We start from the raw sequence: 22258 nt of genomic DNA on the forward strand, positions 1-22258 counted from the left end.
AAGAGAGGTGGGCTAACAGTCATAATCAAACGGGTCCTGTAACACTTCAGATCTGATTCCCAAAAAGTTTGCATACAGGTGCCTTGATGAACCTGAATATAATGTTCATATAAATTATGCAACTCTTTTTTCAGGAGAATGCATGTTCTTTTTGTAGCTGCCATGAAGTTCCCCAAAAAGATTTGTTTTAAAACACTGCTGTTTTACATGCATGGCCCTCTGAAGCATCTTTTGGAAGAGAATCCGAAGTATGCATAGCTTTAATGGTTCACTGATTAGAATCTGGTGATTAGCAAGTTACTAAATGATGCTAATATCTTGTTCATGTTGGATGTTTTTTATAAAATCAAAGTGGGGGCTGTGTGAATGAGGATTTAAAAAGTAGAACTTAGATAATGATAAAGGCTTTATTGATGCAAATGAATTATTGGTGGAGACAATGGTAGGCCTGATTGGTTCAAACCTCTTGCGAACCTGAGAACCACTTGATTTAAAGCAGTGGTTCTCAACCTTGACAACTTTAAAATGTGTGGACTTCAACTCCCATGTTGGCTGGGGAATTCTGCGAGTTGAAGTCCACACATCTTGCCAAGATTGAGAAACGCTGATCTAAAGGCTTTATCTCATCATCTGCTGTTCTAGAGAGAGTCTCTCTCTCAGCATAAAACAAGAATCCTGCCATTCACAGGTTGATTTATTGAGCATATTTACTTTCCACTATAATCAGAACCTTAAATACATGGATAGAAGGAACACTTACTGTAGGGGTAAAACCACATAGAAGCCTATTCTAGGAAAGCTTCACAGGCTAATTTTCTGATCCAGCTGCTGTTAGTGTGAGTAGACAACATCTGTTTTGTGTCCTATTCTAGTTCTGGGCCACCTCTGAAGAAAGGAAAGACCCGCATCTTTCATGGTTTGCATCAGGTAGGAGATAAATATTTAACTAATTTAACCATGTGCCTCTTAATTTTTAAAGGTTTTGGGTTTTTTTGCTGGAAGAAGAGTGGTGGAGCTTTGAGGATTTCCTGTTGAATTTTGAGGAAGAGAATTAGACACTTAAAATATCACACAAATATGACAGTGAACTGAAAGTTCCCATAGTACTTTTTTCTTTCTCCCTAATAAAAATAGATTCTTCAGAACTATCTTTCTCATTGGTAAGGTTTATAGAACAGTAGCAACCCTTTCTGGAATAAAAATGTGTACATCCCATAGTTTTTTCAGTGTAGAGCTTGGCTTCCTCTCTCAGCTTGTTCTGACTTCATAAGAGGACAGCAAAACCAGGATTGAAGCGAAGACTGAGAATCAAGTGATTATGGTAGTTAATGCTGAGAAGGTCATCTAGAGATAGAAGATGGAAAGTTTGTGGATTAATTAAAATATTTGTACAGGTAGTCCTCAACTTAAATCATTTGTTTAATGACTGTTTGAAGTTACAGCAGCACTAAAACGGTAACTTACAACCAGTCCTTGCATTTACAACTTATCATATCAACCCTATGGTCACCGATCAAAATTCGAGCACTTGGCAACTGGCATGTATTTATGATGGTTATAGATCATGTTATCACCATTTGTAATCTTCCCAGCCCGCTTCTGACAAGCAAAGTCAATGGGACAAGCTGAGTTTGTCTAATGACCACATGATTTATTTAACATCTGCAGTGCTTCACTTAACAGCTATGGAAAAAAGGTCATAAAATTGGACATGAATTACTTAATCACCACCTTGCTTAGCAATAGAAATTCTGATCCCAACTGTGGTAAGTCAAGGACTATCTATATAGCTGCCTGTCTTAAAAACTGCTCTGGTTGGCTTACAACCAAGTTTCTTAGCAGTGAGGAACCTGACCTTTCACTGTGCTTTGAGATAGCTTTGGGTCATTCACTTGGCAGCACTCTGAATGCTGAGTTCCAGAGTACATTGAATGCAGCCCTAGGTTCCAGGGCTTCTAAAGTTGACTTCCAACTCTTCAAATATTGGCTGTGAAACTTGATCTCTTAAATGACACTTGAGAATTTAGCTAAGGGACTGTGGCAAACTGTTTCTGGGTGTGAAAGCTCTGATGAAAGCCATGGGGCAGGTCCAGGGAAGCAACAGGGTGACTCAGTGTTCCAAAAAGGAAAGCACTGCAAAGATCAAAATCTTTGACTAAAACTAAATCTAACAGTTGAAAATGACACCACAGTTTTATTTGTGAAGAACAAAAAGGTGAAGAGTGGATTTGGTGGTTGATGTGATTTTGTGTTATTAGAGATGTCAGTTTATGATGCTGGTTTATAATCGCCTTCCCTGTTTTCTGTGTGTAACTCTTATATTTAATCATGCTCCTGGGTTGTGTTACTTTATCTGTATCTTCCTATCCTGATCAAAAGCTGTAGTGGGATAGTGGTTAGAATGCAATATTGCAGGCTAATTCAGCTCACTGCCAGGAGTTCGATCCTCACCAGCTCAAAGTTGACTTAGCCTCCCATCCTTCCAAGGTTGGTAAAATTAGGACCCAAATTGTTGGTGGCAATATGCTGACTTTGTAAATTGCTCTGAGAGTGTTATAAAGCACTATGAAGTGGTATATAAGTCTACCGCTATCCTTGTTCAAAGCAGTGAACCATCCCAACATCTGAGGTTGCAGTTATGTGTTTAAAAGATCTGATACCGTGTACTCTATTAATTGTTTAAAAAACAAAATAGCCTTCCCCTTTTAGGATTTTCTTGCAATCATGTGCCATCCTGTTGCTTATCCTTTTTCCATTAATGCAACAGGTTAGATATTGGATATTACAGAAAACATTTTCATTCCTTGGAATATTCTTTGGAGAGCATTTATTGCATATTACTAGTTTAGTCTTCCCGTCAGAGATATTTTAAAATGTGAAAGAAGTAAATGCTAGATTTGGTCTATTCTTGAAAGACATTATTTGAAGTTCTAGTTGGTTGACTTTTTTAAAAAAAATAGGAAAAATTAATTGATTTTCTCTTCTGTTTTGTTACAGGCCTTTCCAAATGTAGTAGTTGTTGGTCTGGGAAAGAAAGCAATGGGAGTGAACATAGATGAAAACTGGAATGAAGACAAGGAAAACATACGGGCCGCTGTGGCAGGTTAGCAAAATTAAAACATTAGTTTTGTGTTAATGTATAATCTCTAATATTCCTTTCATAATGAGTGCAATCTGTATTTTAAAAGGTTGTTTCCATTTGTCAAGCTTAGTAGCTTAGATGGCAGTTATGGGTCTCCCTTGGGTTAAATGCTGCTGGACTTAAAGTCCATGATTTTAATTTACAAGAGATCAGACCTCTGCAACCATAAGATGTACACATAAGGGAATTTCAACAGCTTGAATGACAACTGGTAGAACTGCCTGTTCATCACAAATGTGATGGGTGTGTAAGATCCTTGTCCTTGGCCCCATGAGGGAAGGCACGGCAGAATCCAGCCCAAATGCAAAATGTAAAATCTCATATTTTCAACTATCCCACCCTTTGCAGCCTTTAGAACCAAAACTGGCATAGCAACTGGTTTGTAGCCTTCCATAAAAGAGTGAGTGATCAAAGAGAATGCAACCTAGAACTAATGAGAAATTCCCTGACAGTGAGAACAATTAATGAATGGAACAGCTTGCCTACAGAAGTAATGGGTGCTCCTTCACTGGAGGTTTTCAAGAAGAGAGCCATTTATCTGGAATGGTATAGGGTTTCCTGCTTGAATAGGGGATTGGACTAGAAGGTCTCCAAGATCACTTCCAATTCTGTCCTGTAATTCTGTAATTTCATTTTTCTGTTACTTAGTGGGCTGATAAAGTAGCCTTGGCAAAATTGAGTTTTTAACATGACTAAACAAAGGCGCATATTGCAAAAATTGCTTTTTTGATGTATTGTGTACTTTGGCCAGATGAGATTGCTCAGTCATCATTTTCTAACATGAGAAAGTTGGGCAAGGCACTTAACCATTCTTGAATTGCTTGTAGGGAGTTGCTTCTAGATAACTCATTTAATTGTCATATAATTAATCATTTTCACTTCAGAAAGCTTTGATTGCAGAAATGATTGTCTTGGCTGATTTTTACTCCTTGTGGCAGGATGTGTGTTCACTAGAATACTCCTCCTTGGTTCTGTTTGGTCATAATTTTTCCAGTGTGTGTTTTATTGCTTAGCTGGATGCAGGCAGCTGCAGGACCTAGAACTTCCTTGTGCTGAAGTGGACCCTTGTGGAGATGCTCAGGCTGCAGCTGAAGGGGCTGCCCTCAGCATCTTTGAATATGAGGAACTGAAGCAAAAAAAGAAACCCACCCTTGAAATTCAGTTGCATGGCAGGTAACCAAGACATGATGTTGGTATGGTGCTTCTGTTGCAGAAATAATTTGTTTACCATGAAATGTTGAGAAATAAAAGGCTGTTGAGTGAAGTCTTTACTGAAAGTCACCATTAAAACTTGCACTTAAATGAATAAATCATTTCCACATGCAAACATGGTTTATACTTCAGCAGTGATCAACCAGTGAATCAAGAGCATCTCTCAATAGAGGGGGAGGGATATGATATCATCTATCTCCAATCTACAACACAGTCTTTTCAGCAGTACCAAGAAGGCTCCACACCCATTTGCACCACTAAGGTGACCTTGAGGACAGAGATAAACCTCCAAGTGGCCTCAATGACCAGCTGTAAATATAAATCCTTCCATTCCCCACCATCCAGTCAGAGCTGAAGAAGCTTCTTGGATGAGAAGCAAAATGTCTTCAAAGAAAAACAAGAAAGTCCAGTTTCCTCCTGAAAAAACACCTTTGGGACAACCATGACCTGGATGACTAAGAATCTTCATAGACACTTGCTTGTAGTTATTTGCAAATTTGTTGCTTGATTATCTTTTCTAGGATCTTCCCATATATTGATGTCAGGCTGATTGGTCTATAGCAGGCATGTCAAACTCGCGACGTCGTGACGTCACGTGACATATCGCAACTTTTTCCCCATTGTTGGCAATGGGGTGGGCACGGTTTTGGCATGATGCATCCAGCCCGTGGGCTGGCAGTTTGACATGCCATGTCTATAGTTTCCTGGATCTGTTTTTTTTTCCTTTTCTTGAAGATGGGAACCACATCAGGTCTTTTCTAATCTTCTTGTAGTTCTCCAGTTTTTTAGGATCTTTGAACGATGTGGTTTAATGGTTTTGGTATCTCTTCTGCTAGGTCCTTCTGTACTTAGGATGTAATCCATCAAGTCCTGGTGATCTGAACTCATCTAGAGCAGTCAGGTGTTCTTTTACTATTTCCTTGCCTATTTTAATTTGCATTCCTAGTCTGTCTTTTGCAGTTATGTTGGGCTGTATTTTCTTTTTGTGTAAAAACACATGCAAAGAATGAATTGAGAAGTTCTGCTTTTTCTCTGTTACCTGTCATTTCCTTACCGTTTTCTCCTATTGCAGTGGTTCTCAACCTTTTTAATGCCGCGACCCCCAACCGGTCGTAAGTCGAGGACTACTCAACTGGTGCAGCACCGTTTGAAGAATGGGACTTTTGGTGGGCTCAGCAGGGCAGAGACAGCCTGGACAATTCCTATTGGCTTTTGAAAGCCAATAGAATTAGACTCTATTCAAGAGAGTCTATTCTATTGGCTTTCAAAAGCCAATAGAATAAAAGGGAGTAGCACAGCTAAGGAAAAGGGGGAAAAAATGGCGGACTGCTTTGTTTGGCGACCCCCGTGAAATGGTCGTTCGACCCCAAATGGGGTCCCGACCCACAGGTTGAGAACCACTGTCCTATTGGTTAGATGATTATTTCCTTGACCTTATTACTATTAATATTTGAAAGAAAAATTATTATTATTATTATTATTGACATTTATTGCAAATCTTATTTCATTCCAAGCCTTAGCTTTTCTGGTTTCATCTTTGCAAGTTCTGGTTATTTGTTGGTATTCTGTCTTAGTTATGTGTCCTTTCCATTTTCTGTATTTATCCCTTTGTCTTTTAGTTTATCAGAGAGATCTTTGTGCAACCTTGCTGAATTCCTTTTGGATTTCCTGTTTTTCTGCTGTGGACTAGGCTTGTTTGATTTCTCAGAATTTCCCAAGCATCTTAGGTTGTTTTCCCCATTAAGAAATCCTTCCCACATTCTCTCTTTGTAAAAATCAGCTCTTTTAAAGTCTAGGACAGGGCTTTTCAATCTTTTCACCCATTGTACCACTTTTAGGATATGGCAATATCCGAGTACCACTAGTCGCCTAGCAAGGTGTCAAAAATTTGATGACCCCTCCCAAAAAAAGGAAAAAAGTGATAAAGTACAGGTAGTCCTCGACTTACAACAGTTCGCTTAATGACTGTTTGAAGTTACAATGGAATTGAAAAAAGTGCCCCCCAAGCCAGAGCCAAGCAAGACACCTGCCTGCTTGCCTGGCCGCGCTCTTCCTCCTGTTCGAGGTTTTCATTGTTGTGAGCATTTTTGTTGGGGATTGGCAGCAAAGGTGAGGTGGGAAGTGTTTGGTTTTTATTCCACCCATCTGCTGGGTGGTTGCAGCAGGTTTTGGTCACTTCACATGACCCTGGGACACTGTGACCATCATAAATATGAATCAGTTGCCAAGCATCTGAATGGAAAACACAAGACCCTGGAGATGTTGCAACATTCCAGCTGATCGGCGGTTCTTCTGGGCTCAGCAGAAGTGCCAGGATCAGCTGGAGCCTGGCGCTGATCCTGGTGCTTCCACTGAGCCCTGACAACCCCGAAGAAGCGCCAATCAGCTGGAAAGCGGCACTGATCTTCGTGCTTCTGCTAAGCCCTGCAGCTCCAGCCATCTCTCACTCAGGCAGCCACCAGTTCAGCTTATTCCCCTTCCCCGCTACCACTTTTCTAGGATGGTTGCGTACCACCTGCCAGGTGCCAATGTACCACAGGTGGTACCCGTACCACTGGTTAAAAAGCCCTGGTAGGACACCGGTTTGATTATGATTTTTTGCTTGAGTATGTATTATGCTGAATTCCAATATGGCATGATCACTCTCGCCCAAAGTTCCAGCAACTTCAACCACCTCTATCACTTCTTCTTTGTTAATGTTCTAGAACTTTCTTTTCATTTCTCTTTCTTCTTCTCAAAAAATTCTTAAAAGCTTTAACAAGCCTTGTAAATCCAAGATAAGAAAATTATACAGGCCAATCTTTTGGTTTTTTAATTTGTATATCCCTTTTAATTATTAAGACATCAGCCAGTTTCTCTTGCATGTCTAGTGTAACATCTTTTCCATGTCATTCTTATAGATTGTCATTTTCAAATCTCCTTTCAGATCAATCTCAGTCTTACCAGGTAAAACTTATTTCTGTTCCATAAAATCTTTTAAACAGTTTATCTATGGAGGAAGATACTCTTAAAATTAACTTCTGAGTACATTGTTCAAAAATAACCTTCAGTATGTTCAATGTTAAAATATTTTGCTTCATTTTGTATTTGTGAGTTGAATTTAAATATTCTTTAATTGTCCCTTCCTTGTCACTTCTCTGAAATGTAAAGCCTTCAAAGTCCCATCGTATCATTTTTTAAGAATTCAAAACAAAAGCATTTTCCTATGGGAAGAACTTTTATAATTAATTCCAAAATCTTATTTCTGATCCATCTGGCTCTTTAATCCATTTATAATTTTTTAAAATCTAAATTCTAATCACTATTTGCTCTTTATTCCAAAATAACATTTTTAAAGTTCTTAAACATGTTTAAAACTTATTTCACTAAGAACTGAAGGAAACTCACCCAGTGTTGCAAAATATGTTGATCTGAAGGTTACTAATAGCCGAGAACAATTAAGCAATTTCCAAAAGAAAAGGAAACATGTGATCCCAGTGTCCTCAAAGGTGCTGACTATGGTTTAAGCAAGATGGTTATTTCTTCTTCTCCCAGAGAAATAAACTACTGGAGACTATTATCTTGTGATCTCCTTACAAAGACTATCTGGAGCATTCATAGGCAATCCCAAGTCCTCTTGTCCAGAGAGGAATTACCAAAGAGCCTACCTGCCGACTGTTCATTCCACCACAGTCATAAGTCTTCAATCTGCCATTTCTTCTCCAGAAGTCCAGGCCAATATTATCTTGTGTGAGCTGTTCAGCTTCAAAAAAATCAGCTCTCTTCCTTAGAGCTCCTTGTCATTTGGAGCATCTCCCTAGAAAGAAATAATCCTGGCAGAAGCTGCAATTCTTTGGATATGCTTTCTACCCTGTCCTCTAGACATTTGTTGTCTTTGAAGACTCATATGGTTCCCAGACTGGATTTTTGAGCTTGATCTTCCCTTTAATGAATGTAAAGTTCTACAGTTCTGTTTTGTTTGCCACTATAAAGAAACTCTGCAGTAGTATTTAATAGATAAATGTTCTGTGTTCTACTTAGTGATGGAATTGATGCCTGGCAGAAAGGGATTCGCTATGCAGAAGGCCAGAACCTGGCCAGATATCTTATGGAAGGCCCTGCAAACCATATCACACCAACCAAATTTGCTACCATCATTGAGGACAAATTAAAAAGCTTCGGTAGCAACGTGACTATTCATAAAAGGTAAGTTCAGTTTAAGAGGTCTTTGGTTGGTAAGCATATTTTTAAGAATGATTAAATAGAGCTGGGCCTTAGTAAGTTATTCATATGACCCTTGCTAGCTTAGCATTTGAGACACCAGTATCTTGTATGGACTTAACATTATCTCTATGCATCAAATAGCTTACACCAGTGTTTCTTCTCCTTGGCAACTTTAAGAAATGTGGACTTAAACTCCCAGAATTCTCCAGCCAGCATTGGCTTTAAGAAGCCCACGCTTCTTAAAATTACTAAGGTTGAGAAATATTGGCTTATGCATCTGAACCTATTAACCTATGCAACCTAACCTAAACCTTACCCCATTGTTAATATAGACCTCCTATAGAAATTCCCCATAGTTTCCATTTTGTCAAAATCATATCTCCCTTACATCTTTTAATTGCTGTAGAATAATTAGTCTTTTTACTTTGCTGCCTCTGATGGAGAAACCAAACTCCTGAATTTCTATCCCATTTCCCTTGTCAAGCTTAGGTTTACTTTGTCTGTTCAAGCAGGACACTGGATAGCTTACTTGTCAGTCTCTCAGCATTTACTTCCCATTTTCAAACCATAGCAAATAAAAGGTTTGTTTTATATTGGTGTTCACTTTATGACTGACACAAAAAAGGTTGTAAAATTAGGTCAGTCATGTCAGTGATCTGCTTTACAACTATCACAACATACATAATTTGCAAGTTCTTTTACAGTCAAAAGTTGTATTAATATTGAAATGGCTGAAGTTCTTCCACATAGCCCTTGCTTATTTTCACTTTGTAGTGCATCCTGGCAAAATAGATGTACTGAGATTGTAGATGTTATTGCTGGGACTAGAAGGAGCCCTTCAGGTAATAGACAGTTGTGCACTTAATTTTTGTGCACATGCTTGTGTGTGTAGTATCTGTGTTGCAAGGTTTCTTCCCCTCTCAAAATATTGCTTTTTATTGATTTTACAATCCAAGGGATGCAAACCAAAAGAGGCATTTCTATTCAAAAAAGTCAAAAGGAACAAATATCATGCAAATAAGCATGAGCTATAAAAGCAAAGTATTGAAATTGCTGGCAATTAAATGTTTAATAGCCATAGCAGTTGCAACCTATTTATTTGTTTGTTTGTTACCTATCTCACCAATTTAGCACTCTGATTCTCTGAGCATGCATGATTATGAATTAAGAGAAGCATTAGGAATTTAGTTGTACAGAAGAAGTATTACAAGAGAATGGAGGAAACTAGCAAGATATTTCCTTTGCAGACTGCAGAGGAGTGTTTCCACAGAATAGTTGTAAAGGGGAAACTTGGTTAATATAAATCTTTTTCTTTTTATTTATTTGCTTTTTTATTATCTTAGAATTTGAGAAAAAAGTTATTTTTCTGCTGACATTCGGGAATACAATGTGTGTCCTCTTTCAGTAACTGGGAAAGAAATAATGGAAATTGTTCCCTGTCGTTATAGAGATAAATCTTGGATACAGGAGCGAGAAATGGGGTCATTTTGGAGTGTGGCAAAAGGCTCAGATGAACCCCCAGTCTTTTTGGAAGTCCACTACCAAGGCAGCAACAACCCCAAAGAAGCTCCATTGGTATTTGTTGGAAAGGGGATAACTTTTGATAGGTGAGCATCTTAGGAGCATTTTTGGAGCAGAATTTTTCCCCTGTTCCCAGAATATGTGCTTTGAAAGTGCAAATGAATGCAATGCAAACTCCATTGAAAGGGATTTTAGAAAGATGGTTTTAGCTCATTCATCTTCCCAAGGTTATGTGATCTCTAGGGGAAAAGCTTTCCAGGTTCTGGTCTCATATCTTAAAAGGAGGGAGTTGTGGAGCTTCACATAGGGATCATGGAGGAACCATTTAGGGGCCCTGGAATAATTGGGAAGTTTTTCCTTCCACCAGTATATAAAGATACAAATAAATAAATCTAAATGAAGAATCCATTGCAGAAATTACTCTCAAAAAATTCTATTAAAGAACATCTCTGCAATGGATCCATTTGTTAGATTTATTCTACTTACTGAATTTATACCCTGTTTTTCTCCACTGGGAAGCATACAAAGGGGCTAAGGAAATTCTGAAAAATAAAACAATGCAGATTAAAATTAAGAATAAGTACTATAATCCAATAAGAAAACTACAATGAGATAGAGCTATATTTTTTGAATACTGAGGCTGCCTAAGGGTGAGTTTCTCATGGCCTGGGAGCAGGATAGGAGAAAATTCCTGAAGTTATGCTGGAAAAATGGGCTTCTGACAATGGATTCATCTTCAGAAAGTGTGTGCATAGTGAGACTGGACAAAGGGAACTTTACAGGCACCTATTAGGTAATCATGGTGCTAAAGTATTTTTTTTTTACCATCAGATGGATTTTGATTGTCCTCTTACCTACAATCTCAGCCTGTGGATTTCATTTAATTCTTCTCCAGTATTATTCCAGAAGATCTAAAATGAATATTTCTCTGTGTTGTAGAACTTCTCTTTCACATTTATAATAGTGCCATATTTTCCATGCTTTTTCATTTATTAAAACAAAAAAAAATGTTGCTTGGCATCACAGCAAAGTTTACTCTTGGTAGTGTTAAGTTTTTTGGGATGGGGTAGGCAAAGAGACCAATCTTTGTGGCATCTCTTGTATTTTTTCCCAGCGGTGGCATTTCGATCAAGCCTTCAGCCAATATGGATGCCATGAGAGCAGATATGGGAGGAGCAGCCACCATTTTTTCTGCCATTGTCACAGCTGCAGAATTGAAGTTACCCATTAATCTAATTGGTAAGTAGATTGTAGAAGAATAAATTTACAAAAGTTATTTGAATTGGAAAGAGACGTCAACAGACCTTGGGGTCAGCCCATCTTGATTGTCCAAGGTCTGTGGCAGAACAATTATCCCATAATTTGCTTCCTGGGTTGAAAATAGAAGCTGCTGAATCTAACAACTCAAGCAAACTGAAATTGAAGGCTGGATTGACTTGTCCCTCTGACTTCTTCTCCAAAACAAAATCTGGTGATGTTGAGTGGTGAGATTCCATCATCAAGAGTCTTCCAGTTCAGAGATTCCAGTAATGTTCCAGTTTTGGGGTTTGCCACTTTGTAAGGATTCCTGATTGCTCTCCCTATTCTCTTCTCACATGGTGTTTTAGATGAGAAGATATCCTTTACACTCATCCAGCAACCATTCAAACTTGTGATGGAACTGAACAAGTGATACTTCTGGTCCTGCAATGTTTCCATGATTGCGATTGGGACACCTGGCTTGTAATTATGATATTGCAATATCCTGCAGCCACCATTTGTGATCTTCTTTGCTGGCTTCCTATAAGCAAAGCCAATGGGGATGCAAGCAGGTAGTCGTAAATGGTGGTCATATGATGTCCTCACTTTGTGACCTATGGCAATTCACTTAATGATGGCAACAGGGACTGCCTTTGTTAAGCGGTACCATCATATGACTTATGACTTCATTGTTTAGCAATGGAAATTCCAGTCTAACTTGGAGTCTTTAATTGAAGATTACCAGTATTTTATTTCATTTTCAATTTTTTTTTATTTTAGAAGAATATAAAAAATAAAGAGTAGCAGAATGAACAATAATTACATAATTAAAACTAAACAAATCCAACAACCACTGTAAAACTCTAACAGAATTTAACAAATTTCATAGTAAAGGGGTTAAAGTTAACAGTATTGTACTAAAATGTAATACTTGTTGTGAGTGCATGCCAGCCACTGGACCCGGCAGCTGAATCCGGGGAATCAGGAGGAGGGGCCTGGAGAGCCATCAGAGTCGGAGGAAGGCTCTGATGAGCTCCAGGACTTACAATCTGATGAAAAGCCTGTCCCCTCCAATCATGCTCAGGCTGAGACTCAGCTGTGCGGGGAAGCTGAGTCAGACTCTGAGGATTCACAGCTGGAAGACATTATAGAACTCACAAATGCAGACTGGCAACAAGAGCAGAACAGAGGGAGGCAATGGGGCCACTCCAGGGGAGGAGGAGAAGACATTGAGAAGCCACGCCTTGGGGCTGCATAATAAAAAGGGAAGGTGTGGGCGGTGCTGGTTGCTGAAGGCAACCGTTTGCAAAGGAATCAAGTTTCATGGAATCCTGTTTTGTTTGCCTTGCTTGTGAACAATTCTGTTTGAATCATGTTCTGTTTGCCTTGGACAATTCTCTGTTTGCATCGCGTTTTGTTTGCCTTTGTTTTTGGGACATTTTGCAGGTCTGTACCTAATTAATAAAAGGGGTTTGTTTCTCCTGCATTTCCAGCCTACTTGTTATAAGAGGGGTTTGTCCTTGTGAATGAACAAGGACTCACATAGGCTAGGACAGAACAATACTAATGTATATGGTTAACTTAGTCTCTGGTTTACAAAAAATACCTTATAGTACTTTTTAGTATAGTATTCGTATATAATTAAATACAAAAATAAAATGAAATTACCTAATGATATCACAGTATTATTGCAAAGTATCATAAAATGTATGCTAAAGAAGAATATAACTGCTTCATTTGTTGATTTATTGAAAACATTGCCTTTTGCAGAACAGAAAAATTACACATTTCCAAAATCAAAATATCTAGAATAATAGGGTTTTGCCATATAATTCAGCATCACATTAATATCTTTAATGTTTATGTACATTAAAATACTATTCTAGAAGTCTTATTAGACATTCACAAGACCATTTCATTTGGATCAGTGGGCCTTCACACTTTTTACAACCTCCGGCCCAATTTTTACCTTGTTTAATTCCTCTAGGAAAAATAAATTGGGTGAGGGAGTACCCTTTTCAGAGGTGGTATTCAAATATGTGAACAACCAGTTCTCTGTGTGGATGCTGCTTCCAGAAGTCCATTCTGAGCCTGGGCAATAAAAAATTAGCTACCGGTTCTGCTGAAGTGGTGCGAACTGGCTGAATCCCATCCCTGACCCTTTTCCTTCAAAATATTGACAAACATCAAACAGGAAACAATGGAGAGAAATGTTCAAGATTATCTATTTTGCAAGGACTAAACCCTCTCAACTGGCATTTGTACAAATTTGCTTATTGAAAGGTAAGCAAAGGAATTGGGTCTTGGCATCAGGTAAGTAGATACCAGTGAAACAATACTACTGCTGAGGAATTTTTAATTCAAGTTTTAAAAGCAGCATGGTTTAAAGGTGGGGTTCCCAACCAGGGGTGCAAGATGATATTCCAGGGGGTGCGGAAACTTGGGTATTCAAAATTATAGTGTATATGTATAATTCGTTGCCATTATTTCAAACTTTTGTAAGGGGTGCGAGAATATATCAGAAGCGTTCTAGGGGTGCAGGGTATAGAAAAGGTTGGGAACCACTGGTTTAAAGAATACCGAATAATGTTACAGTATGCATAAATTCAGTTGGCATTCTTTATATCTAAGGTCTGGCCCCCCTTTGTGAAAACTTGCCCAGTGGGAAGGCAAATAAACCCGGAGATGTTGTGACAGCCATGAATGGAAAAACAATTCAGGTATGTTTTAAGATGCTTATTTAGCACAGGTTTTAATAGGATAATAGGACCTTGGGTTGCACCTGAGGTTTCATCTAATAACATCATTTCTAGTTGAACAAATAGAACTTTAAATCAACAGTTGATTGCAAGAGCCCCATGAAAAGGCCTAGAGGCCAAGCTTGCTAACATTTCTAACCTTCGTTGGAGGACATCAGATTTGAGTGAATGGTAGCAACCTCATATTTAATAGAACAACAACATCTGTTCCCTATTGTTGCCCAGTGCTGCTTGGGGAATTCTGGGAATTGATATCCACATATCTTAAAGCTGCCAAGGTTGAGAAAGATTGGGATATAGATAGACTATTGGTATTAACCATTAGTCTTTCAGGATTGCAATACCAGAAGTCCCCAACTTTTTGGGCACCAGGGACCGGTTCCGTGGAGGGAGGTTTTTCCACAGAATGGAGAGAGTGTGGTTTTGTGTGCTGGCTGCATCCCGCAGATGGGGCTTTGCTTGTTTGTGCGGACCAGTTGCTGGCATGCCACAGCCCGGTACTGGTCCACGGACCAGGGGTTGGGGACCTCTGGCAATACCATTGAAATAATAAAAGAATTGCAGCCTTTCATATTTGCCAGTGTGAATAGGAGATTCCTCTCTACAAAATATGGACCTGGAGGTAGCTGCTAGAGAGAGGAAATGGTGGAAAGGCACCTCCAAGGGTTCTTAGTAGCAAATAAAACTGTTTTTCCAAATATTATACTCTTTTGAGCTTTTTGGCTCTATTGTATCCATTATTTGATAGTAGTAATTTTATTTATTTCAGGTTTAGAGTTATAATGCATTAAATTTTACAATTTTAAAATGTATTATTAATTGCCCCCAAAATTAGCTATTGATGATATAGGCAAGCTTGTTAGCCAATGCTGTAATTATAAACAGAATGTGATTTTCTCTTGCTGATTTTCATAAAAGATTGACAATACAGATGCAGAGGGAAGATTGGTGTTGGCTGATGCTCTTCACTATGCACACAGTTTTAATCCAAGGGCAATTTTAGACACTGCAACATTAACAGGTAGCCCTTTTTTATTTGTTTCAAGCTTCTGTACTCCATATTCCCAGAATATTAGGAATACTATGAAAAGCCTCTTCCTATGCAGAATATTTTAGTAATGTAATGTCTTTGTGAGTTTCAGCAGACTGCAGACCCTCCAAATTGCATAGAGAAGATTTGCATTGTCTTAAAGCTAATGTTTTTTTTCTTTTTTACTACTTAGAGCAGAGTTCCCCAACCTTTCGGGGTTGGCAGCCCGGAGCAGGGGGAGGGGGGAAAGAAGGGATTTGGGGGGGGAGCGAATGTGTGTGCGTGCATGAACACTCATTGTCCATGCGAGTAAGGCCATAAGAGCTCGTGCACGTGAAGCTGCAAATGCCTGCGACACTTGCGCAAGTGGGGCCGCAAAAGCCCGCAACACTCAGTGACACTCACACGAGTGGGGTTGTGCATGTGCACATACACATGCACCTACCAGCCACTCACACGGCCCAGTTACCAATAGCCCACGGCCCGGTAGTGGGCCGTAGCCCAGAGGTTGGAGACCCCTGACTTAGAGGGTTCCCCCCAACCCAGGGAAGAGTAGGCTGCATATTCAAATGCAAAAATATAAACTTTGCTGTTTAAAATAATCTTGCCTATAGCACTATTCTGACTACTGGGAGAGGATTATTTTGAATGATACATCTTTTTATCAAGGTTGTGCACTTAAGCAGCTTCCTGTGAGCAATTAAAATAATTAAAAGCAAAGGAAAGAAAACCGGGATGTCAATATTGCAGATAATAAAAAGGTTGAAACATCAAAAGTAAATGGAAAACCATCTGAATAAAATTATCTTTGCTTGGCAATAGACACTAAAAAAGAGTTGGATGGATCAAACAAATTTTTCATAAGACACGTCCAACAATAGGGTGGAGTTGCAAAACAATATCTCCTGTGCACCTGATAGTAATGCTGGTGTGCAGGAATATGGTCCAGTTTCCTAGGACATAGAACAATGTTTTTGAATTTTTAAAAATTTCTATGCTATAACCTTGCAAATGAAAGGAAAAAAAAGATATTTTTAGAAGTGTGAATATAAATTGCTAGCTGATGAGCAGTTACTGTAATGCTAGTCAACATGGAAAAATGGCTGGATAACCTGCATTTTATAATACTTTATAGGTGCCATGGATGTAGCATTAGGATCAGCAGCTACTGGGGTTTTTACAAATTCACAGCAGCTGTGGCATCACCTATATGAGGTAAGTGATGCTACTAACAATTGATTTCAAGATAGGTTTTGATTTAGAGAGTTTTAAAGAAAAGATTCAACCCTTTTTATTGAGAACCTAAGTTGTGACTATTGACTACAAAAGCTAAACACAAAACATTAGCTTTGGAGTTGATAAAACTTTTGTGAACTAGTGATAATTTCCTCACCTTGGGACTTGTCTATACTGATACCTAAAGTAAGCCACCTGGAGACAAACAAACAACACAGCAATGCAACTGAATATATTTGATCCTGTCTCTAATACTTCTCAGACAAAAAACAGAAGAGAACCAAGTTTGGATTTATTAATATTAGTTAACTGAAAAATGGAAAACAGTATTTTTGATGCCCCTAATTATTTCAACAATTTGTGTTATGAATTTCTAAACTACTATCAGACTGATCTTGCCAATGCAGCACGTGTGTAGCCAAGATACATATTTCCATAGGTGGCAGATAAAATAGGCAATGACATCCTTTAGCCCAGTGAGTGTTTCAGGGTCATGCCCTCTGATCAGGCATGGATGTCAGACATAATCTGAAAGCAGGCATAAGAAGTGGCTTAGTTTGCAGTGAGAACAAATGATTTAGGTGGATAAAGCAAAGATTAAAAAAATGTCAAGATAATGTTTCAAGGAGAAGAAATGAGCATTAGAAGGGTAAATGTGGTCCAGTTTAAGCAGCTATAAAATGATGCACAATATCCTCAACTTCATATATAAATTTAATAAATAACTTCACAGATACACTGGCAGGCCTGAGCTTGTAGGGATCTTGATGCATGGATAGTTTGGTAATAACATTGCTTGAATTTGGGATTGCTATGAAAAAGGCAGGTTGGTTGTGAAAATCATTAGGAAGAAAATGAAAATGCCAGTCCCACACAGCTATGCCAATTCCTGAGATCATTTCTGTTTTCAGCCTGCAAGGATTCTCTTGGTGCCTCCTGTCCATGGCAGGAAGTTTATTTTTCTGAGGCAGTATAAAAAAGAAAAGGATTTTGGTAGAAGAGTGAAGCTTAGAATCTGCTTCAGTTTAAATCTAATTATTGGGCTCAACCATTGTAAGCAAACTAAATACTATAAAGAACTGTGTGGAAATTTGATATCTGAATAGCTTTTCTCTACACTTGACAGGCTAGCATTCTGACAGGGGATCGAGTTTGGAGAATGCCTCTCTTTGAACATTACACAAAGCAAATGACAGACTGTCACCTAGCAGATATCAATAACATTGGAAAATACAGGTAACATAGCTAAGTTAAAATGCAATACTGCTGCTATCTATTATGCTCACGTTACTTTTTCCAGCGCCTACAGAGAACTTGGACAAATAGGAGTTAAAGGAGAAGCTGCCTAAACATATTTCAGATCTTGTTTATTTGGGCAAGGATCCAATAGAGCAACAATCTATAGCCATGTTCATGTGGGTATGGCTTGGCAGAGGAAGCATAACTGGACCTTTCACTTGCTGAGATCAACAGACACTCTCTTTTGCTCAGAGAGAAAATTATTTACTAATTTGCTTCAGCTTTTTGTTGTGATGCAGAAATGGATTGTTGTTTTTCTGAATCCAACTAATGGAGAATTTTGAAGAACAAAATTATAAAGACATGGTGGTGCAACTATGCCACTCCCTCTGTAATTGTTATTTTTTAAGTAAATGTGACTTCACATGAGCCCAGGAAAAGGTGCCACAGACAACTAGACAGTGCTTATACCAGATTAAACACTGCATATTTCTGTTGGTTTTTATTTGTATCTTTCAAGTTGAAATCATGGCTTAGATTCTGATTTCTGGTTATGTGAATCAAGGTTTGGGGTAGTATTTTCTTATGTTTTCCATGGTGATAGGCAGTTTTAGATAGCTTTTATTCCTCTGTAAATTATTAAGAACAATGCAAATAATCTTGCACATGGATAGGACTTCTTATAAGGAATTACTTAAATTGGTAGGGAATGATTGGCAATTAAAACCGTTGGTTGAGTTAAAGCAAGAAAATATTGTACAATCTTGGTTTCAGTATAATCAATTGTTGGCTAGGTGGAAGTTAGATCAAAAGGTTGGTATTACTTCAATGGATGAGAATTTGGTAAAACAGATTAAAGATCAAAACTGTGCACATATAAAGAGAATTTATAATGCTTTAATAGAATTGGATTCGGAAATAGATTTAGTTAAAGATTGTATGGTAAAATGGGCCCAAAATATTCAGGAACTGATTCCATTGGATATATGGGAGGTAATTTGGGTTAGAAATGTAAAGTTTACCCAGGCCCAAAATTTAAGAGAAAATTTTTATAAAATGTTTTATAGATGGCATCTGGATCCTAAAAAGTTGTCTTGTATGTATCCTAATTTACAGCCTAAATGTTGGAGATGTGGTGGTTTGGATGCTACTTATTTTCATATCTGGTGGACTTGCAGAAATATAAAAGCTTTCTGGATTAAGATTTGGTAGAACATTCAAAAGATTTTTTAGGAGAAAGATAAAGTTTACTCCACAATTATTTTTATTGGGTGTAATTGTAGATTGTGATATTAAAGAAATTAATTTGATGTTGAATTTGATAACAGCTGCAAGGTTATTGGTAGGGCAATATTGGAAGGATTGTTTGCCTACTATAGAAGAATGGACGCTTAAAGTGTCAAATTTAGCAGAAATGGCTAAGATTTCTGCTTATTTGAAGGATCATTCACAAGAAAGATACATTTCGGTTTGGAGAAGATGGATAGATTATATTCAGAATAAATATGGGACTAAAAAGTTCCATTTACTTTATGAGTAAATTTTAGAGTATTATTATTATTAATAGTTTATTGTAGTGGAATTTTTATTAGTTTTATTATTATTTTTAGTATTAGTATTGTTTAACAATTTGGATATTGTATTGTTCAAGAATTAGGATATTAACTTGTTTATATTATTATGTTTATTTTTAATTTGTTTATTTTTATGTTAAAGGGGAGTTAAAGCGCATTATGGACTTGGTTATTTATATAGTTGGTTAATGTTAGTTAGATTATGCTTATTATATTTGTTACCCTTTTCTCCCATCAGGTCTGGCGGCGCATGCACAGCTGCTGCATTCCTGAAAGAATTTGTGACTGCTCCTCACTGGGCTCATTTAGATATTGCTGGTGTAATGGAAAATAAAGATGAGGTTCCATATCTGCGAAAAGGCATGGCGGGAAGGCCAACACGTACCCTGGTTGAGTTTATTACTCGATTGGCCCAAGACAAGCAAAGTTTTTAGAAAGCAGGTTTGCAAGGATCACCTCTGGCTTTAAAAACAGTTAATTTGAACCTGGAATCAGCCAGTGTACTGATAAAATTCTAAAGGGTCATTCATCTTCGACTTTAATTTTGGGGAGCTACTTTGAAAAGATCCACAGCAATGGACTATAAATTCATTCCATAGAGTTCTACTAAATCAGTTGCTTTTTATACTCTTCAGTCCAGAATCTTTTCCTGTATTTGGTATCCAAAGAGCAATCAGTCTAAACCAACAGGCTTTATAATATGGATTGAATAATAGATACATAGCTATCACATACAATAAATATATCTTCCAACACTTCCAGTTGTTGAGGTTTTTGTCTTTTGCAGAATATGCCTTCCAAAAGGATTTGTTTCATAGATGGTTGGGCAGAATATTAAGAAAGGAGTGAGGCCTTATGCCAGCATAAATAAGGCCCTCATTTCTGCATGCCAACAGATGAAATTTGAATTTAATAGAGGACGCCTCTAAGGTGTTAGAAGTAAGTCTTCATCCTGGTTCATCCAAGCCGGGAATAAATAAGCAAACATGGCGACTGCTTTGGGAAGAAGGTTACAGTTTATTGCAGAAAGATGGTTCTTCAGGAAAGTGCAGAGGAGAGAAGGGCTGAGCACATGGTGTAGTAGGTTTTTATACCCCCTCTAGCCTTTTGTTTGGAATAGTTTCCTGTTCCTGTGGCATGAACCTTGAGGCTGTTTCTGAGTGTTTGTCTAGGCCTTCATATCTGTGGTTTAATTCTATTATCATATCCTGCTTCCCAGGTGATTGGGCTAATGACTCCTAGAGTTTGGGTGGGGTATGCAGATTTTCTCTTTGTCTTCTTGATTGCTCTGGCTTCAATTCTCTGATGGTTTTACATCTGCATTTGTATGGGGCTAAAGTCTTGCTTGGGGCAGAGAGATAGATTTGGGGCCAGGTTTGGTTTTAAAAAGTCCTTTTGAGGAAAAATATATTTTTCTGCCCTTTTTAATATTTCTTTCTCTGGGCTAACTTCCCTCAAAGGATATGTCTTGTCTTTGGTGGAAAACATGCTTTGTGTGCAGAACAGTCCTGTGCTTCTGATGCAGGGGTTCTCAACCTTGGCAACTTTAGGACTTATGGACTTCAACTCCCAGAATTCCTCAGTCAGCAAAGCTGGCTGAGGAATTCTGGGAGTTGAAGTCCACAAGTCTTAAAGTTGCTAAGGTTGAGAACCCCTGTTCTAATGGGTGCTGGAAGGACTTGGCAGCCCATCATCCTAGTAGGAGAGTGTATGCAGTGGGGGAAGGATCGAAGGAGCTTGTGGCATTATCCTTCCTACAGGGCTGGCTGAGCAGTTCCAGGTGAAAGACTGTCCTTGAAGCAGCATCTGCTGGTGCTTTTAGGACAGAGCTTAGCAGTAAAGGTTATTTTCTTAGCAAATAACAACTTAGCAAAAGTTTTAACCACTTTCCCATCTCTTAACTGGCTAAATGAACCAGGATGCCTTTAGGGAGAGATTGTTTTCCTCCCTTTTTGGTAGTTTCGGAGTCCAGTGGTTTATTATACAGTCCTGTGGGAGGACAACACCCCCCCTCCCCCAGAGAAATAAATATTTTTGGGAATATGATAAGGACAGAATATTATATTTCCACAAAGGATCTTAAAGGTAAGAAAGCAGGCCCAGTTTTTCTTAACAACCCCAGGCAGAGGCCAGGTCTGTGGAAATGCAGATTTGATAATCCCATTTAGAAAGTCTGAGACTCAATTCATGAACAAATACTACAAGCCCATTCAAGACAGGATTTTTTTGAAATCCCTTGCAACAAAACATAGCTAACAATAGCAGAGTGATATAATTAGAACCAGCAACCTCATCCAAAAAAATCCAACACAGGAAGTCACAGCCACAGAGAAGCAGGATATTCTTGTGGAAAACGAAAGAGACTTTTACGAATTCCAGAGGGTTTAGTAGAGAGATTTATTGCGCAGGTTCAGAAGCAATGAAGACCAGCAATTCTGAACCCCAAGGGCGGGCTTAGGCTTCAATTTTATACTTTCCTTTTCTCGGGAACAGAGGAACACACATAGAAATCTACACTGTAATACATTAGATTCATTTCTCACGGGCATACAATGGAGAGTTTTGCTACAAACATTGTTTCCAAGTGCAATGCGCATTTGGTTAGTCACATATTGCTAATACAGCATTACTCCAGTAATTATGCAGACACATCATTATTTTAGTGCTTTTTCATCATCATTATTATTATTCTACATTATTCTACCTTAATATGACCTTTGGGACATAATAGGATTAACCCACCACCATCAGAATACAAAAGGGCACATTCAGATTCAACTCAAAGTACATGACATGGGAAATACAAAGCCTCAAACAGGAACAACTCCAAACACAAAAGCACAAGAAGGTATTAAAAACCCACCACTCCCAACAACAGGTGGTCAGCTCTCTCAGAGGCACATTGCTGCCTAGCTCTGCTCTCCAATAAACTACAACTTTCTTTCTAAAGCAGCCTCCATTTTGTTTATTCCAGGCTTGGACTGGACCCTGATGATTTTTCTTTCCACAGTCCTTTATTTTAGAAAACTCATTTTCACTCACTTTTGTCCTTTTATTTTGATCATTTAACTTTTATCATACAAATAGTACCAATCTGTTGAAT

The 22258-nt window shown here is 38.3% G+C and overlaps 1 protein-coding gene across 2 annotated transcripts in view; it reads left to right on the plus strand.

The window, feature by feature from the left end:
• LAP3 (leucine aminopeptidase 3) overlaps positions 1–19910 on the plus strand; it is a 31827-nt gene extending 11917 nt beyond the window's left edge. For both annotated transcript variants that reach the window (XM_039326510.1, XM_039326511.1), the window contains exons 3-13: positions 873–927; positions 2998–3103; positions 4156–4315; positions 8375–8539; positions 10006–10164; positions 11193–11317; positions 13949–14037; positions 14995–15097; positions 16242–16321; positions 17469–17578; positions 19394–19910. In XM_039326510.1, the coding sequence (XP_039182444.1) occupies positions 873–927; positions 2998–3103; positions 4156–4315; positions 8375–8539; positions 10006–10164; positions 11193–11317; positions 13949–14037; positions 14995–15097; positions 16242–16321; positions 17469–17578; positions 19394–19589 (1348 nt within the window). In that variant the 3' untranslated portion in view covers positions 19590–19910. The remainder of the gene's footprint in view (positions 1–872; positions 928–2997; positions 3104–4155; positions 4316–8374; positions 8540–10005; positions 10165–11192; positions 11318–13948; positions 14038–14994; positions 15098–16241; positions 16322–17468; positions 17579–19393) is intronic.
• The last annotated feature ends 2348 nt before the right edge of the window (positions 19911–22258 follow it).

This window comes from Crotalus tigris, unplaced genomic scaffold (assembly GCF_016545835.1).
Source record: "Crotalus tigris isolate CLP2741 ecotype Arizona unplaced genomic scaffold, ASM1654583v1 scf7180000024341.3516292, whole genome shotgun sequence".
Taxonomy (NCBI): domain Eukaryota; kingdom Metazoa; phylum Chordata; class Lepidosauria; order Squamata; family Viperidae; genus Crotalus; species Crotalus tigris.